Genomic DNA, 26,140 nt, shown 5'->3' with positions numbered 1-26,140 from the left:
GTTAAGTAGTGGCAAAAGAAAATTTGGTTGTACATTTGGGGAACTTGAGCTAACCAAATGGAAGTTATTATTTTGTCTAGCAAGATCATAATTCTCTCCTAAAGTGGGCATCAGATAGGGAGAGAAAGCTGGGGGTGTGATGGCTGAAGGAGGACAGAAGAGAAACTGAGATGCAGATGGAAGAGCCATTGAAGGATCAGTATGAGAAGAAATTAGCCCTTGGTTCCCAAACTGAGATATTGCTACATTTGAATTCGGTTCCCAATTATATGAAGGGTTGTATGGAAACAATCCAGGGTAAGAGTATTGAGGTATGGGAAAAAAGTTCAAACCTCCATTTCCATCTCCATTTTCTTGCTCGTTCCACTTGTTTTCAACTACTGCTTCCTTCCCTTTCATTCTCTGATTGTCTCCATTGATGCCATGATCGTTGTCAAGCTTCATTCCTTGTTTGGTATACAGTAAGGTTCGGTTTCCAACATCTTTAACAAAGGTTGCATTTGGATTAGTTAGGAAGTGAGAGAAAGAAATTTGAGGTGAATTCAAATCTTGAGGAATAAAGGTCGTCGGTGCTTGATGGAATTGATTGAGATCTCCAGGTATCATTTGGAGTGGTGGAAGCTTATCAATATCATCTTTAGTTGAATCTAGCAACCAATCTATAACCTTGCTAGGTTGGTTTAACCCTAACCTATCTTGAAGATCATACAATTGAATAGCTGTAGGAACAGAAAGTCTAATTCTTCGGTCCCTTAATCCTTTTACAGTGCATACCTTGCTATGCCTATCTTTCCCTCCAAAATCCTTAGACACTCTTACGATTCGTGGGTTCTTAAAACCTGCCCATTGTCTTGAAGTTGATGTATGCTTTGGAAATATATGCTCATTGCTGCTGCCTTCTTGCTTTGCTCGAACGTCTTTTCCTTCTGAAGTATTGTTGAACATCTTACTTCTTGCACCATCTGGCTGCAAAAAAGCAGCTAAATACACAACTGTTCAACCGTTACTTATCTTCATGTATATATATGTACTTGATTTCTTTGATAATTGATTATGTGGAATTAATTTGGAACGTTTAGGTTATACCAATTACTCTAAGTTAATCAAACACTCGAAGTTCAATATCAAGAAATGTCTTCACTTATACTGTATATACTATAACAAACATTAACAACGAGTAGTTATTCCAGCATCCATTATGAATTAGGAAGATTACAAGTAGATGATTGATGATTAATTCTTGAAGATAAGAATAGAAAACTAGGGTTTTGTAGTCAAGATCTAAATTAATATGCTATATTTTATGATTAAAAGAAGAAAATAATGAAAGTTGAGAAGATGAACAAGAACAAGCATGTATGGTTTGAGATCATTACAAGTGAAGGCTAATTAATACCTGCAAATTCAATCTGTTATAGTACTTCGATTCGAAAGGTATAGATCACAAAAATGAACTCAAATCGATTAAAACTATCATGTGCCTTTGGTAGTACTGCAGATCTGGCAGTGTAAAGTTTCCTGTAAAGAAAGATGAGAAACTCCAGTCTCTGAATAGAATTGTTGATGAATCCGTGTGCAAGTTCTTTGGGAAGCTGTATATAAACCTGATTTCTAATTATGTGCAACAAAAAAAGCAATATATGTCTCTATCACTTATCAATATATATATTATTCTTTAAATTTAAATACACTACAATTCATATATATTTTAATTCTTTATGTGAAGATGATATTTCTAAGAATCTTACCATGTTGCACGCGAAAGAAAAGTAAAAGGAATGGCGAATTTACGAACACGTGCTGTCTTTGTCAGCCGACACGCAAGTTAGTTAAATGCATACCACACACTGAACATTTTAGTTAGTGAAGGGAGTTGTACTAGTCACACCTTTAGTAATCATGTAGTTATATATCAATGATATATACTTGTGTATGATTAAACCAATCAAGGTAGTCGTCAGTGCAAAAAATAAAAACTTCAACTATATGTTGGACCATTCTATATATCCTAGGTAGAAAAAGTGGATAAATGCTTTATTGTACATATAGCTGGCTTTTACAGTCATTTATAAGGTATATATATTCATGCTTAATTACCCAAACTCAAAAACTACATGCATATATGGGCTGGAGAAAAAGAAAAGGTGTTTGCATAGTACTACTTTTAATAATTACTTTAATTTCTTATTTATGTCATGTTTGTTCTATTTGTTTTCTTTCTTATTTTTCTGATTCTTAGAAATAATCATAGGGAACATTTCATAAGTAATGGCTGAACCAAATCCAGAATTTATCGAAGAAACATAAAAAGTGCCAAAGATATGTTTAGTGATATGTGTGTATAATATTATTGAAGAAAGGAGAATATTTGATCAAACAGTATGTACAAGCAAATTATATTAAAAAAAATTAATCAATTGACTAAAACTCCCAAATGCAACTTTGAGAAAGCTGTTGTGTGAACCACAGAAGGATTACTGCTTAGATAAAGCCAGCTACAGTATATGTGTAGAGGAGGGACCAAAAGAATAAGGGTTTTAAAAGATATCCCACTGTTATATTGCTTATTGCTCTAGGGACCACCTGAGATTATAACCATATATTATATTGTAAGATTGTAAGATATGGAAATGAATAAATATACTTTAATTTACATAAGTTCTAATACAAACTAAATGTATTATTATCTGATTAACAAGTACCAGAGATAATATGTAGTCGGCTTGTTTGACCACATATTGTAGACCAAAGATAAAATTCGATACTGAAGGATATATTTTGTTTCCAAGTTTTGGAAGTCAATCGGTAAAATGAGTGGTAGAGTTCAGGATTTGTTTATATTTCGATTAAAGGTGGGAGACTTCGGTTACACACAAGACTGTCTTTCTCTTTGCGGGAGATAAGCATGAGAGCTAATTAACTACTTTTGTGCTTGACGGATTGGTCTAAATTGTGGAATTGGGGAGCGAGTAATGCTTGGGGATGAGATCACGTTTCATAAACATCTACATAAGTACTTAGCTAAGAAAAGAAAATTTGTATGTGCAGAAACTTTATGAAAAATAGATATATGGATGCATGAAGCATAATAATGGCTGCTGCAAGACTTTTATGGTTGCAGCTGCAACTGAAGCTTTTACTGCTCATCGCTACACTCTTTTTTGGTGTCCTTTCTTCTAACGTAAATCATTAATTAAACATGAAACCCTAGGATTAATAAATATTTGATTAACCATGAAACCCTATCATTAAAGAGATCTAGAATTGATCAAACCCTAAAAGCTTCACTTAATTAAGTAGTTAGGGTTAAGATCACAAGTACTTCACTTTTTTATCTGTTCACCTAAGTAGATCACCATAAAGAATTGTACCAAGTTACACTAATAAAAAGGGGCCGTTTTTCCTATTGATTTTAGCCACCGAAAAATTGCATTTAATGACATATAATGGCAGCAAAAAACGAAACCCCAATTTACCGATCACTACCAGAGTCAAGAAAGATGGATAATAGCAGCGACAGTCCACGTTAGCGGCGACATGTAATTGACGCGTTACATGCCATCGCTAATGTGGGTTGTCGCCGCTAATACCACGACAATGTTGATCCGCATCAAATGAACACTGTGTGTTCGATATGCATTTAATCTGACGGTTGGAAATGAGTAAAAAAGGCGATGATTTTTCCCTCCAGGCGTGTCACCGCTAATACCCAACGTCGCTGCTAAAAGCTTTCGCAAATAACCCCATGACTTCAGCTATTTCCTGTGTGTGTCTGCCTCCTTTGCTCTTGTCTGAAATGATTCCTAATCCCCCCTCCCCTGACTTCCTTCCTTTCGAAGGAAATAAATTATTTGGGTGTATCTTCACTAGTTTGATATTGAACAACACAAATTTAAAAAAGAAAAAAAAAATGCAATTTATTACTTCTTCCTTTTTTTTTTCTTATCCGTACTCCGTTGCAATTACCAACGGATTTATGATGAAATATTAAAAAAATGTTTTTTCTTCCTTTTCACATGTGCATTAGCTATGGATTTAGTTTTCCTTCGGATTATTTCTTATGAAGGGGGTAATTCGGTTAACCCTATTGTCAGGTCGGATTTTTACTTAAAATAAAAGTCAATGTTAGTCAAAGTAACTTCTATTCCTATTTGACCTCAACATAGCCTTAAGCCTTCACTGGAGCTACCATCTTCTTTGACGGTACACTATTCTCGGTGGAGCTTGCTTTCGTGACGACGCATCCAACTCTGGCGGACCCTACAAGTTTACACTCCCAAAGTTCCTTCCTGTTAGTTGTTGTCTAAGAGATACATCTATAAGGATTTCATCTTCAACGACTCGTTTTCCAGATTATTCAATTCAATAGGTTGTTTCACAGGAACCTACAAGATCTTTATCAGAATCTGAAGCAAAGACGGATTAAAGTGTTTGTACGTCGATAGCCCAAACATAACGATCGCACAAAGTTAAACTCTAATCAAATTGCAACATAGAGTTCCAGTATTCTAGGCTATCGCAAACGAAAAACACAACCTTTCGTCTATTCTAGGCTATCGCATTGCAACCATAGACCAAGTGTATCTACTACTCGTCACACAAACAAGAGGGGGCTACTAGTAATTTCCAAGATCAAAATCAACGATACCACCACAAACATTAATTATTGATGCAAAACACGAACATTAATTTTCTATAAGGAGGATAATGATCATTGAGGTCGTAAATTAGTAATAGAGGATGGGGAAAGAAAACGATTGTGGTGTGGAAATGCAGCTTCCCAAAATGCAAGCTAAATTTTTTATTTTTAAAATAATATAAAATCCATTTTTAGTAAAGTTACATTCAGGATAAACCATTTTTCATAAACCGTTATTTAAATATCAGAGTTATTATTAAAACAATGCGGAAATCTCGAATCATAAAACTTTTGATGTGTGTGTACATTCATGACTTCACAATTTGATAATTACCTAGAAAATATTTAATCCAAAACTGTAAGCACGGAGCTTAGTGGGTTCCTTAAATATCGCATACAACATAGCATAGCAATCAACTATGGGTTATCAGCAACCCTTGGGACTATCAACAGTCCTAGTAGGCTAACAGAACATCATGTGGATTAACAGTACACCTCACAAGTTATCACTAACCTTAGGGACTATCAGCAGTCCCATAGACTGATAGCAGTCTAGAAGTTATCAACAACTCGGTTCACATATAACAACAATAAAAAAATAAGACCTAGCTGGTCAACAAGCATATATTACTACACAAGCAAATATAGTGAGAAGACACACCTCGTAAATAGAAGCTAAACACCACAACTCTCACCCAAATAAGAATGATTCTAGATGGCACTTAATGGCAATGAAGAGCACCCTTTCGGTCTACACCCCAAAACCCTAAGTTTGACCAAAAGTCAACCATGGTCAAAAGTCAACAGTCAAAGTCATCCTTAGCTAGTTGTCACATCGTGACCACCCATTGGTCATGTCGTGACAAAGTCCATACAAAACAGTCATGATATCTTCTATCGTCATCGTGTGACACATCACCCGCCACGTCATGAAACTCGATATGGACAGCCTAAAGCATTAACCTCTTAATCCTTCAAGCCAAACTTTCAAACCTTCCAGAAAGCTTTTCCCAATCCAAAGGACCATAAAAATCATAGCTTTATAGTCATGCATGTCCAATTCATGAATTGAACACTTACTAGGTCAAAATAAAGGAAAATGAGATCAAAACTAAAGCTTGGAGTCCAAACCACCACCGATCCTCAGATCTAAGACATATGCTGAATAAAAGCCCTCAATGATCCATAAAGTTGAAAACTTTATGGATCACATGCATTCTACCCAACCCAAAAATGAAGAAAAATGAATAAAACTTAGCTCTAGCATGCTTAAGAGATAAAGGCAAGAGCTTTAAGACTTACAAAGGTCAAAAAACAATACAAGGTGGTGAGGAAGAAGCTTGTTTGCTGAAACAATGCCCCAAAGCGGCCATCTTCTTCAACAAGGAGAACCAAAACCACTCAAAATGGCTAAAACCACCAAAGTGAGCTAGTGTTAGTTTTTCTGGCGTTTAAGGGAGTTGGAGGCTGAGATATGAACCCTAAATTAGAGCTTAGGGTGCTTAAATACGAAGCAAACCCAAAAAGAATCATGGGCTCAGGCTGCAACCTTTGTCAACTCATGAACAATTATGCGTCACGTCGTGACTGCTCCTGCAAATGTGAATTCTTTAACTCCACTTGTCACGTCGTGACACTCGGTTTTACCCAAAAACCAAGTTTTTGACTCCTTGATGCCCTAAACCGACCAAATCCAAGAAACGAGTGTTACAACTCCACCACTTAAATTTAATTTTGTCCTCAAAATCTTCCTTTACCAATCATCCTAAAACTTCCCCCTCCGAAAGCACAACAAGGGATCTTCCCAGACCAACAACTTCTTCCTTGAGCCATCACCACAGCGGATGCCCAAAACTACGACAAAGAACCTAAAGATTTCCAAAATCAAGTGTGTACGCCAAACCAGAGTGAAGATTTTCCAAGATCAAGATCACCCCCCCCCCCCCCGGACATAAAATGAAGATGAACACATCACAACCAACTCGACAAGAGTTGGCCCCTTCACCCTTAACTTAAAATTCCATGAACATGTTTGTCTTCTCGGCAGACAAGGCCTCCATCACACATCCCCCATGTTGACCAAGACTCAAGGGTCTGAACCCAACCAAAACCATCCCAATCTTACGGCATCCCCCTGACAACTGTAGATAGGAATCCAATACTAACTGTAGAAACTGCCAACCTCACTTACTGACATCAGAGCGAGAAAGAACAAGCGAGAGCTAATCTAGTCCACACATCCCTCTGGTTCAAGAACCCTGCATCAAGCCATAGTGTTAGGGTGCAAAGTCACGCTTGGATGTGGAGTGTTGTGCTTACCCTCTTGTATGTGTAAATAGGTTAAGTCTTTCCTATAAATATGAAGTGAGTGACTCCCATTATGTAACTATTGTAATGAACCATTTCGAGAGCATTAGTTTCAGAGAGAAACTAGAAAATCCACTTGTACTCTTTCTAATTCAACTAATGAGAGCTTAAAAAGATTTATTTACTCCATGTGTTCTGGATTGGTACGATGAATCACTAGATCTTTCTTATTTTGTACATGTCATCATAATCAAAACAACTACACATGGAGATAATTAAACGTAGCAGAAGCGGTTCAGCTCATCACGACCCAATATTAGACATCATGATTGGGGTCCTTAACTACAAAATTGACTTATTAACAAGTCACAACTAATCAACAACTCCCACGATCATAACTATGGTCAATATCAAAACTCCTACGAAACTTAATCTCCTAGAACATCACAAGTGCACAACCATCTGCCAAGACTCACAAGGGTTTTATAACTACCCTCACCACCGCCTCGTGGTATTCCAAACCAGCATACCACTTCCATATGTCAATCTAAACAACTATTGGTTATCAGCAACCCTAGAACTATTAATTTTTCTGAGGACTATCATTAGTACTGGAGTTATCAACAACTCATGAAGTACTCATAACAACCACCAATTACAAAGACTTGGCTAGTCTAGTATGCGTACATCAATGACATATTTAAACTATGGAGATATGGCTCACACAAAACCTCATCATGAAACAAACACGAGTTCGTTAGGAAGAGTTCCATCAACGAGCTATCAACATATATCCATGACTTTCCCAGCAAGTCAACACTCTGCAACTCCTGAACTCAGCCTGTCAATCACCGAGACAGAAATGGCGACACTATACTGCTCAAACAACCACCAATTCCATACGATTAACGAATCCACACAGACAAGTATCTACTACTCAATTGTCGACCTTATTCATGAAAGTAGACTCGACGATTGCTCACATCATGATGTGACACCATCCAATCACTGGGATGAGAAGCTAACGTCTCCTCACCATTCTTACCATCTCCCAACCACAACATAAAGACTACCGACCCGCATCCTACGGGCATGGCATATTGCCCTTATTCAACTGACTGGTAGGAACACAGTCAACATTTCACTCAGTATTCTACCAAAATACACGAGCCATATGATAATAAGACATGCACCATTCTATAATCTCCTTGCCACTATGTAACATTCCAAAAATCAGGGAAAATTTTTCATTTTTTAGAACATTCGAAAATCCAAAAGTTTCACAAAATATAGTTTCAAAAATTCACAAGAATGAATCAGAGTATCCCAAAAGCATAAATCACATAAAAATCAAGGATGATGTGCACGATGAAGCCTTCACCTTGCCCCTGTCCTCTAAAGTACTTGAAATCATAAAACAAAATTGCATGCCAAAGCTTAGTGAGTTTTCCCCAAAGTACCCCACACTACTAAATAGATAACAACATGCATACATGAGCCTTCAGCATGACTAGACCACCTCGCAGGGCCTACAGCCTATCTAGACTGCCTTGTAGGGCCTGCAGCCTATCTGTACCGCCCCAAGTGTCTTAGCCTTTAGCAAAAAGCAGGACCGCCTCAACCCAACAACAATATGTCGACATATGCAATAGATAAACATAAACACATAACCAACAAGTACATGTAATCTTACAAATCTACCGGCCTAATATATAACTAACATACATCATCCTACATACCAGCATACATAACCTAGTAGGACGACATTGGTGCCTCTGACTTACGAGTAGAATGAGGAAAAACTTACCTCATAGTATGAAAGATAGATGAATTGATCACTGCTCCAAATACTAACTCTACTAGTCACATGTACAATAAATAGGGACACAACCTTAATCTACTACTCAAGATACCCTATTTTACCTAAAATCAAACTTGGTCAAAGGTCAAAGGTCAAAAACCACATTCAAAAGCCACACATCCATCCATCACGGTGTGACCAAAAAGTGGCCACGTCGTTACCTAGTAAAACAAAATAGCTAAGTTATACCATTCTCACGTCATGAGCCACAAACCCTCACAACGTGAGAAACGTCCTGAACAACTTGATGCAGTAAGCTCTTAATCCTTTTGGACAAGCAACCAAAACTTCCAGAAAGTCTTATCTACCCCATAATATCATAAGAATCATGGTTTTTTGGACATGCATGTCCTAAAAACAAGCTAGGGCACGAATGGAAGAAATGGCATTATAAGCATATGCAAGAGTCTTAAAACCCAACCATACTTCAGTTCCAACACTTATATTACCAAAGGGACATTGGAGATCCATAAAGTTGGAAACTTTATGGATTCCAAGCACTATATCATTCTATTTTTGAAAGATAATGCATAAGAAACCTAGATCTACGCTTATTGGCTCATAAAGCATTGGACTTGGAAACTCATAAGAATCTATAAGGTATAAAGATGAATGATGATGAGACTTGAATGCAGAAATGATGAAATAGATGCTCTTGTTCTTCTTCTTCTTTGCTAGAAATCATCCCCAAATGAGCTTAAATCAACAATGGGGTGCTAGAGTTTCAAATGGAAGTGTTAAGAGGTGATGGAGGCTGAGGGTGGGCTAATCCTAGCCCTCACTTCCTTTAAATATGGAACAAATCCCCCAAAAATAGGGTTTTTCTCACAGTCGTGTGTCACGACGTGAACCATAAGGGCTCACGTCATGAGTTTCTAGGGAGTACACATTTCCTCCATCTAGGCTCATGTGAGTAGGGTGTAAACTTTAAAATTAAATATAAAATTCTAAAATGGTGATTACCGGGAACTAGGTGTTACACACTGACACATCATTAAACAAAACATGTCCGTGCATCACCAGAACAAGCTAGACAATCAAACTTTGATCCATCATGAAATCACAACAATTCACACCCTCCAAGAGGAAACACAATGCTCCCCAACCGATTGTGTTCCTTCTTCGCAGTGACCTTACCCAAAAAGGAGACGTACCAGTGAATTGAATGAAACGAAGAACCTCAACCGGTATTAAACTTATTCTTCTAATAAGCATAACAAGATATCACACCTTGAAGAAGTTGAATAGATCCCATCAAAGGGAAAAATACCAATAAAACAACCACTCTCGAAGAACAACTCCAAAATTATCCAAAAATGCTGCCAAAATCATGGTCAAATCAACCCAGTTACCAACCCAGCAGACGCGAACTGCTAAAACCGAACTTTGCGTAACCACGATGATAACAACGTTGATCCGATATCTGATCTCCTAATAACTAAGGCTAGTTGCGATCTCAATCCCACTAGGGACCATAGTTCTATAACTTACAAATCGAGAGGACACTTGCACAGAGGTGAAGATACAAACTTTATTGAATTTGACTAAGGGTTAATGCATCAAACGCGTCCTCAGCAGATACTACCTAAAACCTTAAAATAACCAGAATGAACCCTGTGACCAATCAACCATTTCCCAACTCAACTAAAAATAACAAACCTATATCGTAGGACAACCATGCTTCTTATGCTTTGTACACAATTAGAGTGGCTTAAGATCCTCTATCCAGGTCCACAGAGCTACCATAAAGGAACTACTGACCACAACAAATTCCTTACCCACTAGCTTCCAGATGTGAGGACAACACACATACACACACACCTGACGGAACCTTGCTCTACACCCATAATCTGACTATATCTTAAATTCTATGCAACCGTGAAGGACGCCAATAGATCCTTGAAAACACACCCAGAAATTTCCTAACTATGAACACTTTGATGATAACCACTTTCTATTTCCCTAGACAGCCATAAACCCTAAACCAAAACCTAACTCTCCTAAACTGCATGTTACTCTGGCCCATCGTGATGAAACCATAAAAATTGGACCGACCGATGATCCTCCAAGTAGAATAACCAGTTCTCTCCCACTTATGGTTTGAACCATCATCGACTAACGTTTGCAACACCAAAGCCTCTGACCGAATTAACCTTGAACACACTCAACTTAACTTTTATAATGAATGAAACAAGACAAGATGATCCTTTGAGCAAGAACACTTCGAATATCAGATGGAGACTTCAAAGACCATTCCGCCAGCATCGCCAACTAAACTTGGTGAAAACGATTAGAACACCATTGGATAAACAAAGCACCTTCCGAACTGACTTATAAATAGAAAATATTACACTTGGAGAGTTGATCCACAACCACATCCTCCTCTTGAAACATCAAGAATTCCCGCCTTGCTCTAGGATACAAATGAACTTCAACGATCTATAATATATCTTACACCTGTAACATTGTGTAACATCCCTCTCTGGCACGTATCACAATATTGTCCGCTTTGGGCCACTCGGCACGAGGACTTCCCAGGGGGTCACCCATCCTGGTACTACTCCCGCCCGAGCACGCTTAACTGTAGAGTTCTTATGGGATCTGCTGCCCTCACGGCTTTAAAACGCGTTGTGATAGGGAAGGTATCCACACCCCTTATAAAGAATGCTTAGTTCTCCTTCCCAGTCGATGTGGGATCAGATCTAACCCACTTTCACACCCCATTATAGGGTTCGACATCTCCGTCAAACACATCGACCCGTGCCCTGGCTCTGATACCATTTGTAACATCCCCCCTCTGGCACGTATCACAATATTGTCTGCTTTGGGCCACTCGGCACGAGGACTTCCCAGGGGGTCACCCATCCTGGTACTACTCCCGCCTGAGCACGCTTAACTGCAGAGTTCTTATGGGATCTGCTGCCCTCACGGCTTTAAAACGCGTTGTGTTAGGGAAGGTATCCACACCCTTTATAAGGAATGCTTAGTTCTCCTTCCCAGCCGATGTGGGATCAGATCTAACCCACTTTCACAGCTAAGAATGTGGAGGCCCAGTAGAAGGAAAAGGGTTTGGAAAGGATAGATGTTGGAGAAAAGAGGAAGTTCGATGGAACTTCAGGGTCCAACAAGAAAAACAAGTTCTCGAAGTCTGGTTCGAGGGGAAGTGGAGGCGAAGCGAAATGGTGCGACAAATGTAAGAAGAAGCATCATGGAAAATGTGAGGTAGTGGATATATGCTACAAGTGTGGAAAGCCAGGGCACTATGCCAATGAATGTACCCTCACTAAGAAAGTTTGCCATGGTTGTGGTGAGGAGGGACACATGTCAAGGGACTGCCCGAAGAAGAAGGAGGCAGCTAGACCCAACATTCCACCAAAGCCAAAGGCGAGAGCATTCCAGATGACACTGGAAGCTGCTAAAGATGAAGCTGATGTCGCTTCAGGTACCTTTCTCGTTAACGAATTGCCGGCCCAAATTTTATTTGATTCTGGAGCCAACTACTCCTTTATATCGCATGAATTTGGTAGAAAGCTAGCTTTGCCTGTTGTTAGACTAGATGATGCCTTATTAGTCGAAGTTGCTAGTGGCAAGTTTGTACCTGTTAGCCATCGTATGAGAAACATCTTAATTGATCTGAATGGGAATAAGTTCCACGAGGAATTATTGTCTATAGAACTTAATGGTTTCGACATCGTGCTTGGAATGGATTGGCTTAGCGCCAACGACGCCGAAATTTTATGCAAGAAGAAAATAGTCAAAGTAAACCCGCCTGGGAAAGATTCATTTATGGTCTATGGGGACAAACACAGAGTTAATTCTGGAATCATTTCATTGATGAAAGCCAGAAAATGTTTGACCAAGGGGTGTACATCATATCTAGCATTCGTGATTGATGCTAAGAAGGAAAAGAAGGTGATGCAGAATATTCCAGTTGTGTGTGATTATCCGGAAGTATTTCCTGAAGATCTTCCTGGATTACCGCCTGATCGACAAGTGGAGTTCAGAATCGACTTGTTACCAGGAACAACGCCAATTGCAAAAGCACCTTATCGATTAGCACCGACGGAGATGAAGGAGCTAATGATGCAACTTCAGGAGTTATTGGACAAAGGTTTCATTAGACCTAGTTCGTCACCCTGGGGAGCTCCGGTGTTATTTGTAAAGAAGAAAGATGGAAGTATGAGAATATGCATTGATTACAGAGAGCTTAACAAGGCAACAATAAAGAATAGATATCCGTTGCCAAGGATTGATGACCTGTTTGATCAATTGCAAGGTTCGAGCTATTTCTTGAAGATCGATCTAAGGTCAGGATATCATCAGCTGAAAGTAAGAAAGCAGGATATAGAGAAGACTGCATTCAGAACGCGATATGGACACTACGAGTTCTTGGTTATGTCGTTTGGACTAACCAATGCTCCAGCAGCATTCATGGATTTAATGAATAGGGTTTGTAATCCGTTCCTTGATAAATCTGTGATAGTGTTCATAGATGACATTCTGATTTATTCGAAAGGCCAAGAGGAGCATGGCAGACACTTGCGAGAAGTGTTAGAAGTCTTGAAGAAGGAGAAGCTGTATGCAAAGTTCTCCAAATGTGATTTTTGGATTCGTGAAGTCCAATTCTTGGGTCACGTGGTCAACCAAGAAGGGATAATGGTTGATCCAACGAAGATTGAAGCTGTAATGAAGTGGGAACAACCGAAGGGTGTGGATACCTTCCCTAACACAACGCGTTTTAACGCCGTGAGGGTAGCAGATCCCATAAGAACTCTGCAGTTAAGCGTGCTCGGGCGGGAGTAGTACCAGGATGGGTGACCCCCTGGGAAGTCCTCGTGCCGAGTGGCCCAAAGCGGACAATATTGTGATACGTGCCAGAGGGGGGATGTTACAAATGGTATCAGATCCAGGGCACGGGTCGATGTGTTCGACGGGACGTCGAACCCTATAATGGGGGGTGAAAGTGGGTTAGATCTGATCCCACATCGGCTGGGAAGGAGAACTAAGCATTCCTTATAAAGGGTGTGGATACCTTCCCTAACACAACACGTTTTAAAGCCGTGAGGGCAGCAGATCCCATAAGAACTCTGCAGTTAAGCGTGCTCGGGCGGGAGTAGTACCTGGATGGGTGACCCCCTTGGAAGTCCTCGTGCCGAGTGGCCCAAAGCGGACAATATTGTGATACGTGCCAGAGAGGGATGTTACAAATGGTATCAGAGCCAGGGCACGGGTCGATGTGTTCGACGGGACGTCAAACCCTATAATGGGGTGTGAAAGTGGGTTAGATCTGATCCCACATCGGCTGGGAAGGAGAACTAAGCATTCCTTATAAAGGGGGTGGATACCTTCCCTAACACAACGCGTTTTAAAGCCGTGAGGGCAGCAGATCCCATAAGAACTCTACAGTTCAGCGTGCTCGGGCGGGAGTAGTACCAGGATGGGTGACCCCCTGGGAAGTCCTCGTGCCGAGTGGCCCAAAGCGGACAATATTGTGATACGTGCCAGAGGGGGGATGTTACACATTGCCTTCAACTTGGTCATCAAACCACAAGAACCATTTAGTCTTAACCATCCATTCTCTTGTGACAAAGAGACAGTTTACTACAAACCAAACTTCACCTTCTTACAATAGAACAGATGAGGAAATCACCATATCATATCTTAACCATCGACGGACCTACATCCACTCTCTCTTCCCTCGAGCACAAGAGGCAGGAAAACACAACCCCGTTGGAGAAATCAACATCCCTTTTCATCAGCTGACCACTCAGCCTCAGGCTGCAATCCTCGAGCTGATCATCACAGCAACTTCCTCCTTGAGTCACGTGACTCAGACTGGGACTACTTTGAGAAAGGTCTCTGATATCTCTGAATCAGCTAAACCTCACAGGTCTATACCAACCAGATCCGTCAGAAGAGCTATGTTGACCGGCACCTATCAGATATCAAGTTTTAGGTGGGAGATTTTGTGTTGCTTAATGTGTCACCATGGAATGGTGTCATTCAGTTTTGGAAGAGATGCACGTTAGGGCCTCGATTCATTGGTCCCTTCAGGATTTTTTTTTCCGACTTGGCAGGGTTGCTTATTGGTTGGATCTTCTGGATGAGCTTACTCAGATACACAACTGTAAGTCCCCAAATTGCTTGAGTATCAATCAGATCCAATTGATGGTGCGGAATCCCAATCAATTGGATGATGTCAGATCAAATAGAAGAGAAGGAGAAGAAGAATTATATGAATCTATGATGTATTCAATATGAATGACTGGTGCTCCTTACAATAGATTCACACACACACACACTTCTTTTCTCTAACTTTCTCTCTCTTCTCTAGCCTTTTCTCTTCTTTTTCTCTTAGCCACTTTCTTAACCGTACACTCCCACATGCACTCCTCTATTTATGTGGACCTCCAGCCATACACATGTGTACAGCCGCACACACATACAATATTACATAAAAATATATTTTCCTAGAAAAACAAAGTATAAACCATATTTTTAACCCAACAATCTCCCCCTTGGTTTATAGCTTTCTTTTCTAAATGGCCCAACAAACTCCCCCTAAAAAGTAGCTGGCTTTTTCTTGTTAATCTTCATTGGGAGCTTGGCGTCAGCATTAATCTTTGATTTCTTCATAGCTTCAAGATGAACTTGATGAATCTTCATGAATGACTTCATCTCGAGCGGTTGGGCTTTTCTTCAAGATTTGACTTTGAACGCACGTTGGGTGACGAGGCTTGATGTATTGATTCTTAAAAGATAGCGCTTTCAGCTTGAGAATCTTCAGAGAGAACAACGGAGAGAAATAATCTTCTGGATCACTTCAGCAGGTTCATAGCTAGCAGCAACTTGATTGAGGAGGCTTCAATGCAATCTGTCACATAATCTTCAAGTACAGCTTCACCATGCTTCTGGGGTTGACAGATTGAATGTCGAAAGAATAATCTTCATTTCTTGCTCCTTCGAATGAGAATTCTTCAATGCTCACGGATGAAGCCTTGGCTCAGAAGATCTTCAATATAGTCTCCACGAGTCTCATCTACACCTGAAATCACTTTTCAAGACAAAACAAAACTAAAAGAAAAATTAGCACACAAAAAAATATTTTTGGATTTTTGATATTTTCTGGAAAAATAAAAACAGAAACAAAAATATTTTTGGATTTTCTGAACAAGAAATAACACTATTTTTGGATTTTTAATTTTCTGATTTTTGTTTGATTTTTGAATTATTTTTAATTCTCCTCCTAAAATTTGTGCATAGAGGAAAACTATGAACAAATTTAACAAAAATAAAATGATATCTAACTTTAAGAATGATTTGGGATCAAAGTTTTTAGACAGCCTTTATCCGCTTGTTGGTACCTTCCATCTTCACGTCTTTGTCTGGTCGATCGCCGGTATTGTTGTCCACTTAAACACGAAAAATTGTGACAAAATTGGGACATACTATAAGTGACAAGAAAATGTGATACTAAATTCCTAGATATTATATTTAAACCTAAGTTTCTAGATACTATATCTTAAGGACCATTCAGCTGACGACGACCAGGGATATTGTTGTCCACCTAAATTGAGCAGCGAGATCTATAGACAATCTGTATGTGTTCAATTTTAAGTGTACTAGAACGTGTTTCCCGCTTCCTGATATGCCCTAGCCATCAAGAACTTCCAGAGCACTTCTTACACCGTGTGAGCAGACAACCATTCAGAGAGAAGATACATTCAGAATTCTATTACTTATTACTTATTACTTTAGAGGGGTTGAGAAGTAGAAGGTTGCATATGTTGTGTACCAATTGTAAGTCCCCAAATTGCTTGAGTATCAATCAGATCCAATTAATGGTGCGGAATCCCAATCAGTTGGATGATGTCAGATCAAATAGAAGAGAATGAGAAGAAGAATTATATGAATATATGATGTATTCAATATGAATGAGTGATGCTCCTTACAATAGATTCACACACACACTTCTTTTCTCTAACTTTCTCTCTCTTCTCTAGCCTTTTCTCTTCTTTTTCTCCTAGCCTCTTTCTTAACCGTACACTCCCACATGCACTCCTCTATTTATATGGACCTCCAGCCATACACATGTGTACAGCCGCACACACATACAATATTACATAAAAATATATTTTCCTAGAAAAGAAAAGTATAAACCATATTTTTGACCCAACAACAACACCTTTCATGTGTCTCAGCTTCGGAAGTGTGTTCCGGACGAGGCCGCAATTATTTCCTTGGACGATATTCACGCGGATAGGAGGCTGAATTATTTAGAGAATCCCATCACAGTCTTCGATAGAAAAACTAATGTTCTTCGTAACAAGGTGGTGAAGGTAGTTATGGTGCAATGGCAGCACCGGAAGGGATCCGAATGGACTTGGAAGCTGGAGGGAGAGATGCGAGAGCATTACCCGGGTCGATTTATGACTGCGGACCGAGGACGAAGTCTAGTTCAAGTGGGGGAGAGTTTTAACACTACAATACAGGTTTTCCTTTATTCCCCCTCAAGAATTTCAATTTTTTCAGAAATGGTCCTCTCCTTATGTTGGGTGTACATCCGTGTATGCTTAATGTATGTGTGTAAGGGCATCGGGTGGCTGGGGATCATATGTGGGGCATACGTGGCGGATGTCTACAACCCTAAATCTTTTCCTTGCACCCTATTTAAGCAACCTTATATCATTTGGACCAAACCCTAATCAGCCTCCATAGCCTCATTTCGTCCATTGACCCCAGATTTTCTTGTGAGTGTGATTCTTGAGCTTAAAGATTGATTTGGTGGCCATTTTAGAGAGCATTCAAGAATGAGAAGGTAGTGATCAAGTCTTGAGTGTCATTAAGCTTCTAGATCTTGCATCTAGTTCATCTTGAGGAACTCCAGGAGGTATAAAGTCATAACCTTTTCATCACTTTTGTTAGTTTGAGCTAGGGTTTTGTTATGAAGTCCCTTTTTAGTTCTTGGACCGTTTCTTGTGAGTGGAGCAACTCTAGAGATTAGGATAGTTAAATCTATGCTCTTTGAACATGCTTGATGCATAAAGGTTCCATCTTGAAGGTTGTTTTGATGCCATGCATGAGTTTGAGGTCTTAAATGAGGTCTTAATGGGAAGAATGAAGTAATGGGGACCCTTATGGCATGCAAGGGCATAAAGTTGCCAACTTCATGCCCTAGGACATCTTAATGGACTCAGATCTGAAGTTTAACATTGAAATCCCAAGTATTAAGCACTTAATGGTCTTGGTGCATATTCTGCTTGTATGTTGGGCATAATATTGTTTACGTTGCGCGTACACCCAAGGGGCTTAGTACGCTAAGCCTACTGGAGTGGTACGCTGGGCATACGCACCCCAGAGGCCTTTGTGTGGGCTTGTAAGCTCTTTGGGCCTTATTCAGTTTTGGGCCTAGTTCATTTTGATTTAGTTGTATGATTATTCTGTTTTAGGGGGCTGTTTTGGTTTGGCCTTATTGGTCCAGGTGTCCTATTGATAGCTTTTATCTTGGATCTTAGGCCCATTAGTTATGGAAGGACTTTTGGGCCACCATGTAAGGACTTAGGTTTAGGTTTTGGACTCTTTGACTATGTTGAGTTATGATCCTAATTTAGGGTTATTTGTACTATTGTTCAGTGTGAAGTTTCGGGCGGTTAGGCGAGCAACTATTGTGTTCAGCAGACTGAGGTGATTCTTTTCATCATACCTATGGATCGAAGGCACCAATGCCGACCCATTATCTGATATGTAGTAATTAGTTGATATGCAATTGTATGCTTTGTGGTACTGATTTTTTTATGTGAAGACCATGGGGGAGCCCATGACACTTGGTTATCAGACCATTGGGGGAGCCCATGGCATTCCAGGTAAAGACCATAGGTGGAGCCCATGACATTTGGTTACCAGACCATGGGGGGAGACCATGGCATTCCAAGTAAAGACCATGGAGGGAGTCCATGGCAATTCATGTATGTCCTTCTATGGTATGGTTTTTATGTACTATATGTGTTGTCTATTTTGGGAAACTTACTAGGCATTTGATTATAGTTTATTGGGTGTTTCAGATACTTCTGGCTCTAAGGGCAAGGGCCCGGCTTGATGGTGCGACGTTCACTCTCCAGTATTTTGCAGTAGTTGTTTTGAATACTCTGATCTTTTGAATAATGTACTATGAAATTGAATTTGTGGGAAAAAAAATATGGATATTATTTCTAGTTATTAAATGAAAAAATTTTCCAAAGTTTTTGGGTTCTTACAAGTTTCGTTGCACTTTTCATATCTTTTATTAGAATGTAAGTGAATCTCTTATAATGCTTTGTGCAACAAGTGTTATTGTGTTCTGTTTTTCGAAAGAGGTAAGTAGGATCCATAGCAAGATAATGGATAAATACATATTTAAAAGATTGTATTACCCATTCCATATTCATTAACAATAAAAGCCAAAGAGAGTACATATGATAAATAGAAGCGGAACAGAAAACATCGACAAGCCATTCAATATTTGACTAAGTTCTTTAGATTAAATTGGGAATTGAGAATCTCCTTTGCTTTTATCCTAGGATCCAAAACCTGAACTATCATGATGAAGTCAATAATTAGAATTTATTATTGAGCTCTAAAAGTTAAGATATGATTTGGAACCATGGATATAAGACTTGTTCCATGAAAAGAAACCATGCATAGAACAAATTTCCATATGTATCATAATCTAATTTTCCTTTGGGATTCATAAATATTTTAGAGGTAAAACACATACACTACCTTTTGAAAGATCGACATGTGCTGATACCTTTTAACCAAATATTGACTTGAGGATATTTTCCCTCTTTAGTAACAAGCATTGTATTCATTAACATACTAATGTCATATGTAACTCTAACATAATAGTACTTGAATTTTATAAACACCTTGTTGCGAGGATGGCTCATATGTGTGTTTTATAGTAAGTTGAGATTTATAAATATTAATTATATGTATACATAACCTCATTAAGAAGATCAAGTAAGACAATCCCCTCTCATGAAAAAAGAGTTATAGGTTGTTATTGGAGCTAGTGGGAGCACTCTTATTAGCCTAAATCTATTATGAGATAGATATCATAATAAGTTATTGTGCCTAAAAATATGCAAAATATCAACATCTTTCTAAAAATACACTATTATGACTAGATCAGGAAACAAAGTTGTAGAATAAAGATATATCTTTGATAATGTGTGTCTAGATAAAATGCAAACATTAGATCTTAAAGTGTTTAACGAGGCATGACCTCCTTTAGACAATCATACTAGTGAAACATGTTATTAGTATCATACGGAAAAGTTCAACATGGTTGAGCAAGAACTCAATGATTTTACCTTACCACTCTTACACAAGCATTAGGCAAACTAAATCACTATTGCCATGAAAAATATGGATTTTATAATGGAGATGTTTATATATATCTTATATTTATCAAACCTTCAGGAGCATGTAAAAGTTTGAGTTAAGTTCTCCAATAGAAGGTAGGAGTTTTATGAACAATTGATGTATGTCTAGATGTGTGCATTTGCTATCATGTATAAGGAACGTTTTATGAGAAAAAAACCAACACCGTCTATTTTATGACATTTATGATAAGTGTGATCGAATAGAAGTAATGGTCCGTAGAAGGTCCACTTAGGTGATGTCACTTATCAATATCTTAAGACCATGTCTTTTAGGCATCATGTTTCCAAAAGGTTTGAAGTTATCATTTTGATGTAGTAAGATCATCAATTTAACCAATTGGTATTTCGGTATTAGGGCATTAAGTACCAATCTCTTATTATGATGAACTAATACACATAGTTTAGTGTGTTTCAAATATAGTTATCCATATCTCTTTAATGTTATTATAACTTCTTAATATCTCCTTTCAGTATCTATGAATGAATTAGGGGTGTGAACTTGCTTTCAACTTTCAACCTTCTACTACTTCACAAACTTTCAAGGATTTATCTAATAAATCTACACATTTCTTCTTTTAATATAAAATTCTTTAATGGATTCAATTATGCACTCCTAACTAAGTCCCATAATCCCCTAGTCAGTTGAACTCCGTATTTGGAAATCCTACTGCCTTATTTGTTATCATCATATTCTTTACATATTGAATGTTTTTTAAACTCGCAAACCATTAATTTTTTGATCTCCATGAGAAACTGATCATTAAGTATTATCCAAAACAAGTTTTAAGACATATATGTATACTTCCTTTTTTTCATCTTCCTCCCTTCTATTAATCATGATACATCACTTGTTAGTAACAATCATAACGTTCCTAAATACTCCAATGAACACCTTCGTAGAGGGGATAGCCATATTGTCTTTTTCCTTCCCATCCAACCTTATCAACTAGCTTTCTTTTTGCTTCCTTTCTTCCATCTACAATATTCTATAGTGCGGTTAGATGCTTTTCCATTTTGGTAGTACAAGGAAGTGGTAAGATTGTAAAGGATCTTGCAATCACCAATCTATAATGAGCATAGCCATCTTTCAATTTTCTTTTACATTCTTCCCCTTCATATATCTAACAAAGCTAAATCTTCTCTAGCTTTGACACCTCCCTTGGAATGAACATGTCAAAATGATTCCTAGTTATGAGAAAACCATCCATAACTTTTTTTAACGTACGAAAAGGGGGGGGGGGGGGGGGGGATTGGTGAAGAAAAAGGTCATCACAATTTTTGCAAGATAAACCTCCATTTTGTTCAAAACTGCTTCTATGAAAATCTTACTAAATTCTTTATTCTTTAATGTTTCTATTGGGTGACAACAAAACAAGTTAAAAACTTCAGACAAACATCAAAAATAAACTTGGGTGAACTCACAAAAATATTCTGAAAAATGTAAATCAAAATAACACAATATTTAAAGTGCTACGGTCAAGATGACCTCATCCACGAGCGAACGAGAGAGAGAGAGAGAGAGAGAGAGAGAGAGAGAGAGAGAGAGATGGATTTTTTTTATTTACTTTCTGGAACTATTACAAGCACTCAAAAATGTATCTCATTTTGAGCTCTCGTAGAAATACGACCAATTACAATAATGGGGATATGGGTCTATTTATAGGCAAGCATAGAAAACCCTAATTCTGATGGGTCAGACTCATCCATAATTAGCCCATTTAGGGGATGCCCTAATGTTCAACCAATCATGGAATGGCAGTCGCGTATAGAAACTTCATCCTTCAGAGACATAGTATTGGTACCATCAATATTTCAGTGGCACTTCAGGTGTCATTAAGTGGCATATCATATCACTTGTTGACATATCCTATCACTTTGTAGCATATCATGTCACTCCGTGACATATCATGTCACTCTGAGATATCTTTATGGCATATCAAGTCACTTGGTGACATATTATGTGACTTGGTGGCATATTAAGATTCCAAAGTAGCGCATACCCGGTGCTCCATTCTCTTTCCTGATGCTCCACTCCAACTCCAAATGATCTAGGTTTGACAAGACTTCATACCCCAACAATTTCTTGTTGACATTCAGAAAGAGGGAGCTTGGTTAAGCTTGGGAGGAACAACAAGCTAAAGTACTTATAGAGGAAACGAGAAAAGAACATTAAATCATTTAGTTATAATGGTGTATCGTCACTAGAATATCATGTCAGCAAAGCATACAAAATTCAATCTAATTAACATGTTAACAAGGGAGTTGAGTTAATTTTATTTTCCATGTGCAATGACTTATTATCTACGAAAAATATTTGTTCACATAGATGGACTTCAATTACACGAAAAGCTTGAATAAATTAAGAAAGTGCCTCTGGTTGAGAAACCATAATAGCATATCAATAATATCAATAATTTTTTAAAATAATGTGGAAACGGAATATGTGTAGCCTATATTTCTATTAACGAACCTTAATAAGTCGCACTTTTAGGTAATACGAAAGAGAAGAATTTGGACAAAATAATATTGAATAACTTTCAGCCACTTGAACTGGTGACTTTGGTGACGATGGTTTCATACATTGAAATGTTGAACACATATATAAATTAATGGATCAATCAATAATTGCTTGCTGTTAATTAGTTTCACTGTTATCTAATTAGCAACCTACAGCTAGCTTTGTTTTAGAAGTACTAACTTTGAATTCATATATCAAAACAAATCTTCATGTAACGAATGGGGGTTAATTATAAAGCATGCACATACTTGGTTTACTTCCCACATAAATAACACAACTTAAACCCCTTGCCAACATACGTTAAGCAAACCAATTCTCCAAATATCTGTGTATAGATCTGTGTTATTATCTTCTCTTTCAGGCCTATTAATTCTTTTTGGCCCTATCTTTAGATCTCTTCTATCACTGAGTGATATGCAGGTAGCCCAGCAGAGATAATGACATGACATGAGAGAGAGAGAGAGAGAGAGAGAGAGAGAGAGAGAGAGAGAGAGAGAGAGAGAGAGACCAATTAATTCTAGTAGACAAAATAATAGAAAGATTAAGAAGAAACTGAATGGTCCCAAATTAAACGATCTCAACATTTGCTTTCATTCTTAGACAACACAGACTACTATCAGTACTACCACTGCTGCTAACTGCAACTCAGTATATTTATGCGTATGAACTCAATATATCCATTCAAAAAGGTTTATATATCTACCTAATTCAAGAGTCCATTCTGTGAATTATAGTTATTTATAATCATATAGCGCCTTGATTGATGTATCCTTTACCTTTAACCAACCATCCTCTTTTCAAAGGGCTTCTGTGCTTATCACTGCATATCTAATAATTGGGCACGAAGACACACCTAATTTACGTTGCTGTGACTAGCTTTAACTTTAAATATTCTCTAGCAACTAGCTATTAGTCTTCAGAAGGCTCAATGAAGGGTAAATGGTGTAATCATGCTGAAATCAACAGATTTGAAAGCATTAATGCTTAGCAGTATGGAAACATTGAAAAATTGGTAAATGGTGTCAGAAATAAATGTGAGATTAAAGCATGAAGCAATGTCATTTAGTAGACAGTACCCATATAGGCAGAATTAACTGTCACCATCTATATAGAGAGAGAAACATGATGCAAAAAAATGATGAGAAAAATGATTGTCAAAGGATACAAAAAAAGATAGACTTTAACAATGGACAAAATGTGGAGTCCTTTTCATGGTCAGGAAAACTCATCATATTTCCTTTTGTTGCATTTGCATGCTGAATAATTGTGCTAGGTCTCGTCAAAGAGTGGCCATAATTTCTAGAAAAACTAAAAGAGAGACGTGCCAAGTGCAATGATAAATGAATGCGTGCTATATCGATCACATGAAACAAAAAAACATAACTAACAAAAGCACGCACGCCACCACAAAAGAAAGTTGGGTGTTGATAGAACCATTCGAAGAAATTCGTTCATGGTTATTTACTCCGGGTTTTCAAAATCTTTTAAGGTACGTATTTGAAAAGTAATTGTATTGTTCTTTTGTTTTATATCTACCAAGTTGCTACGTTTTCATTAGAAATTTGATCTTTATAATTAACGTATACTTTATTAAAATATAAATTATCAATTTATTTTCCTAGTCGAATGGTAATGCTTCCACCTTGATTAAAACTTCTAGCTCATCTTGCAAGGTTTACTTGGATTTTAGGGTCCATATAGAACTGAGCAGCTCTTGATGGCGATGCATTGTGGCTGTAAAATATGTATGTTGTCTCTTTAGAGAGTTGAAGATGAGGTTTAGATGGGTGAAAGAGCGAGGAACAACGGTGTCTGTTTGGTTCAGAATATTGTAGGGACCGAGTAGCTAGGCGTCAAAGAACAGTGGACCAGCAGACATGTGTGGGTGCCATAACCTGCCATGGTTATGGCGGTGTAGACCAAAAGATGTATGTATTAATCCCCATAATTTTTTGGGTGCCAACTTAAATCACTCTCCTCGCCTTCGAAATAGTCGATGCTTACTTTCTTTACTTTTTTTTTTCTAATAAATATATTTTGTATGGGTAGTTTCAAATTTATATAAATAATATATTAATATGTTATGAAATATTAGTTTGAGAATGAGTATTTGATTTTTTACTTTCCCATTATAATTTTAGATCATTATTTAGTATCTTTAGTATCAGTAACAATTATTTTAATATGTTTTATAAGTCTAATAATGCATATCATAATGTGCATTTATATTTAAGTTATCATTCATCTTATTTTGATAGTATAAATATCGAGCCATATGGATTAAAAAGTTAGTGATTTTCATGACAACTATTAGAATAAAGGTTCTTTAAACTTTCTTATCTTTTTTTACTTTATAATTTATTTTATTATTTGATTATATTTCATAATACGTTATCAGCATGACTCTACCATAGACGAACACAACTATTAGAATAAATGTTCTTTACACTCTCTTATCACTACAAGAATTACCATCCGCATCAACAACATTTATACAGATGAAATATGTCATTGGTAAAGGTCAACCTATCCCGATGACATGTCGTCGTTATAGAGTTGACCAAAATTGACCAACTTTCTTTGACCTGAAGCTCTATCCCGACGACAAATCGTCTGAATAGGCTAGGTGGGAAGGAAAATCTTTTTTTCAAGGTTATCTGAAAACTATGCCGACGATAAGTCGCCGGTATAGGTAACGAAAATTATAATTTTCAATTTTCTTATAATTCGTGTTTCAGTAAATAAATCAACGTCGTGTTCGTGTAAATTTGCTCGACAACAAGTCGTCAATAATTAAGAAAATGGCGATCCGTGTGAACTCTTCCTATTTTTTATATTTTATTTAGTTCCGAGAAAATGATACGACGTCATATAACTTAATTCCTATACCGACAACATGTTGTTTGTATAGGGTTTTGACCCAGTTCGACTGGTTCGTCCCCCCCATTTGCAGCCACCATATCACACCTCTTCTCTTCTCTATCGAAATCCCACCTACAGACAAGAAATCCATCCGCCTCCTTCACCTTTGACTGTCGGAATAGGTAAAATTACTCCATAATTCTAATTTTCTCCTCTTTTTGAGGTTTAATTTTGATTTAGGTGCTTAATGTTCCATTTTTTCCCTTTGTTTTCTAGCTAGGGTCTCACTGGAGGACCACCGCCGACCTCACTGTCCTTCCAACCCCTCTCTAACCGTCGACAGCTGGTAAGATGTTTGCTTTTTGAGTTTATTTTTTTATTTTTTTGACTGATTTCTGTTTTCCGATGACCACCAGCCACCACCGGAGGACCACCGTTGAAGACTACCCCCGACGAACAGTTACCACTGCCTATAGAACAGGTAAGGATGTTTGATTTGTTTTGTTTTTACTGCTATGTTGTTTTTCGGT

General features: G+C 37.9%; 1 protein-coding gene, 1 long non-coding RNA gene and 1 pseudogene across 5 annotated transcripts in view; 2 read left to right on the top strand and 1 right to left on the bottom strand.

The window, feature by feature from the left end:
- LOC145103193 (uncharacterized) overlaps positions 1-1,605 on the bottom strand; it is a 1,844-nt gene extending 239 nt beyond the window's left edge. Inside the window, exons 1-2 of one of the 3 annotated variants that reach the window (XM_079040758.1) lie at positions 1,397-1,605; positions 1-966 (exon numbers count right to left, since the gene is read on the bottom strand). The exon at positions 1-966 is cut by the window's left edge and continues 239 nt beyond it. In XM_079040758.1, coding sequence (XP_078896884.1) covers positions 1-945 — 945 coding nt within the window. In that variant the 5' untranslated portion in view covers positions 946-966; positions 1,397-1,605. Of the gene's footprint in view, positions 993-1,396 lie in introns of all 3 variants that reach the window. The other 2 variants (XM_079040755.1, XM_079040756.1) reach the window with 2 other exon arrangements.
- Positions 1,606-13,536: 11,931 nt separating this feature from the next.
- Positions 13,537-13,654, top strand: LOC145049163 (5S ribosomal RNA; annotated as a pseudogene).
- A 10,358-nt stretch (positions 13,655-24,012) lies between these two features.
- LOC145100515 (uncharacterized) lies at positions 24,013-24,720 on the top strand. 2 transcript variants are annotated; one of them, XR_013705099.1, is made up of 2 exons: positions 24,013-24,237; positions 24,439-24,720. It is a non-coding gene; the product is annotated as an uncharacterized LOC145100515 (long non-coding RNA). The 2 variants fall into 2 exon arrangements; XR_013705097.1 differs by having other exon boundaries at positions 24,422-24,720.
- The last annotated feature ends 1,420 nt before the right edge of the window (positions 24,721-26,140 follow it).

Source organism: Lactuca serriola, chromosome 4 (genome assembly GCF_051521515.1).
Source record: "Lactuca serriola cultivar US96UC23 chromosome 4, Lser_US96UC23_V15, whole genome shotgun sequence".
Lineage (NCBI taxonomy): Eukaryota > Viridiplantae > Streptophyta > Magnoliopsida > Asterales > Asteraceae > Lactuca > Lactuca serriola.
The sequence above is the reverse complement of the archived record's forward strand: the minus strand, read 5'-3'. Positions and strand labels throughout refer to the sequence as shown.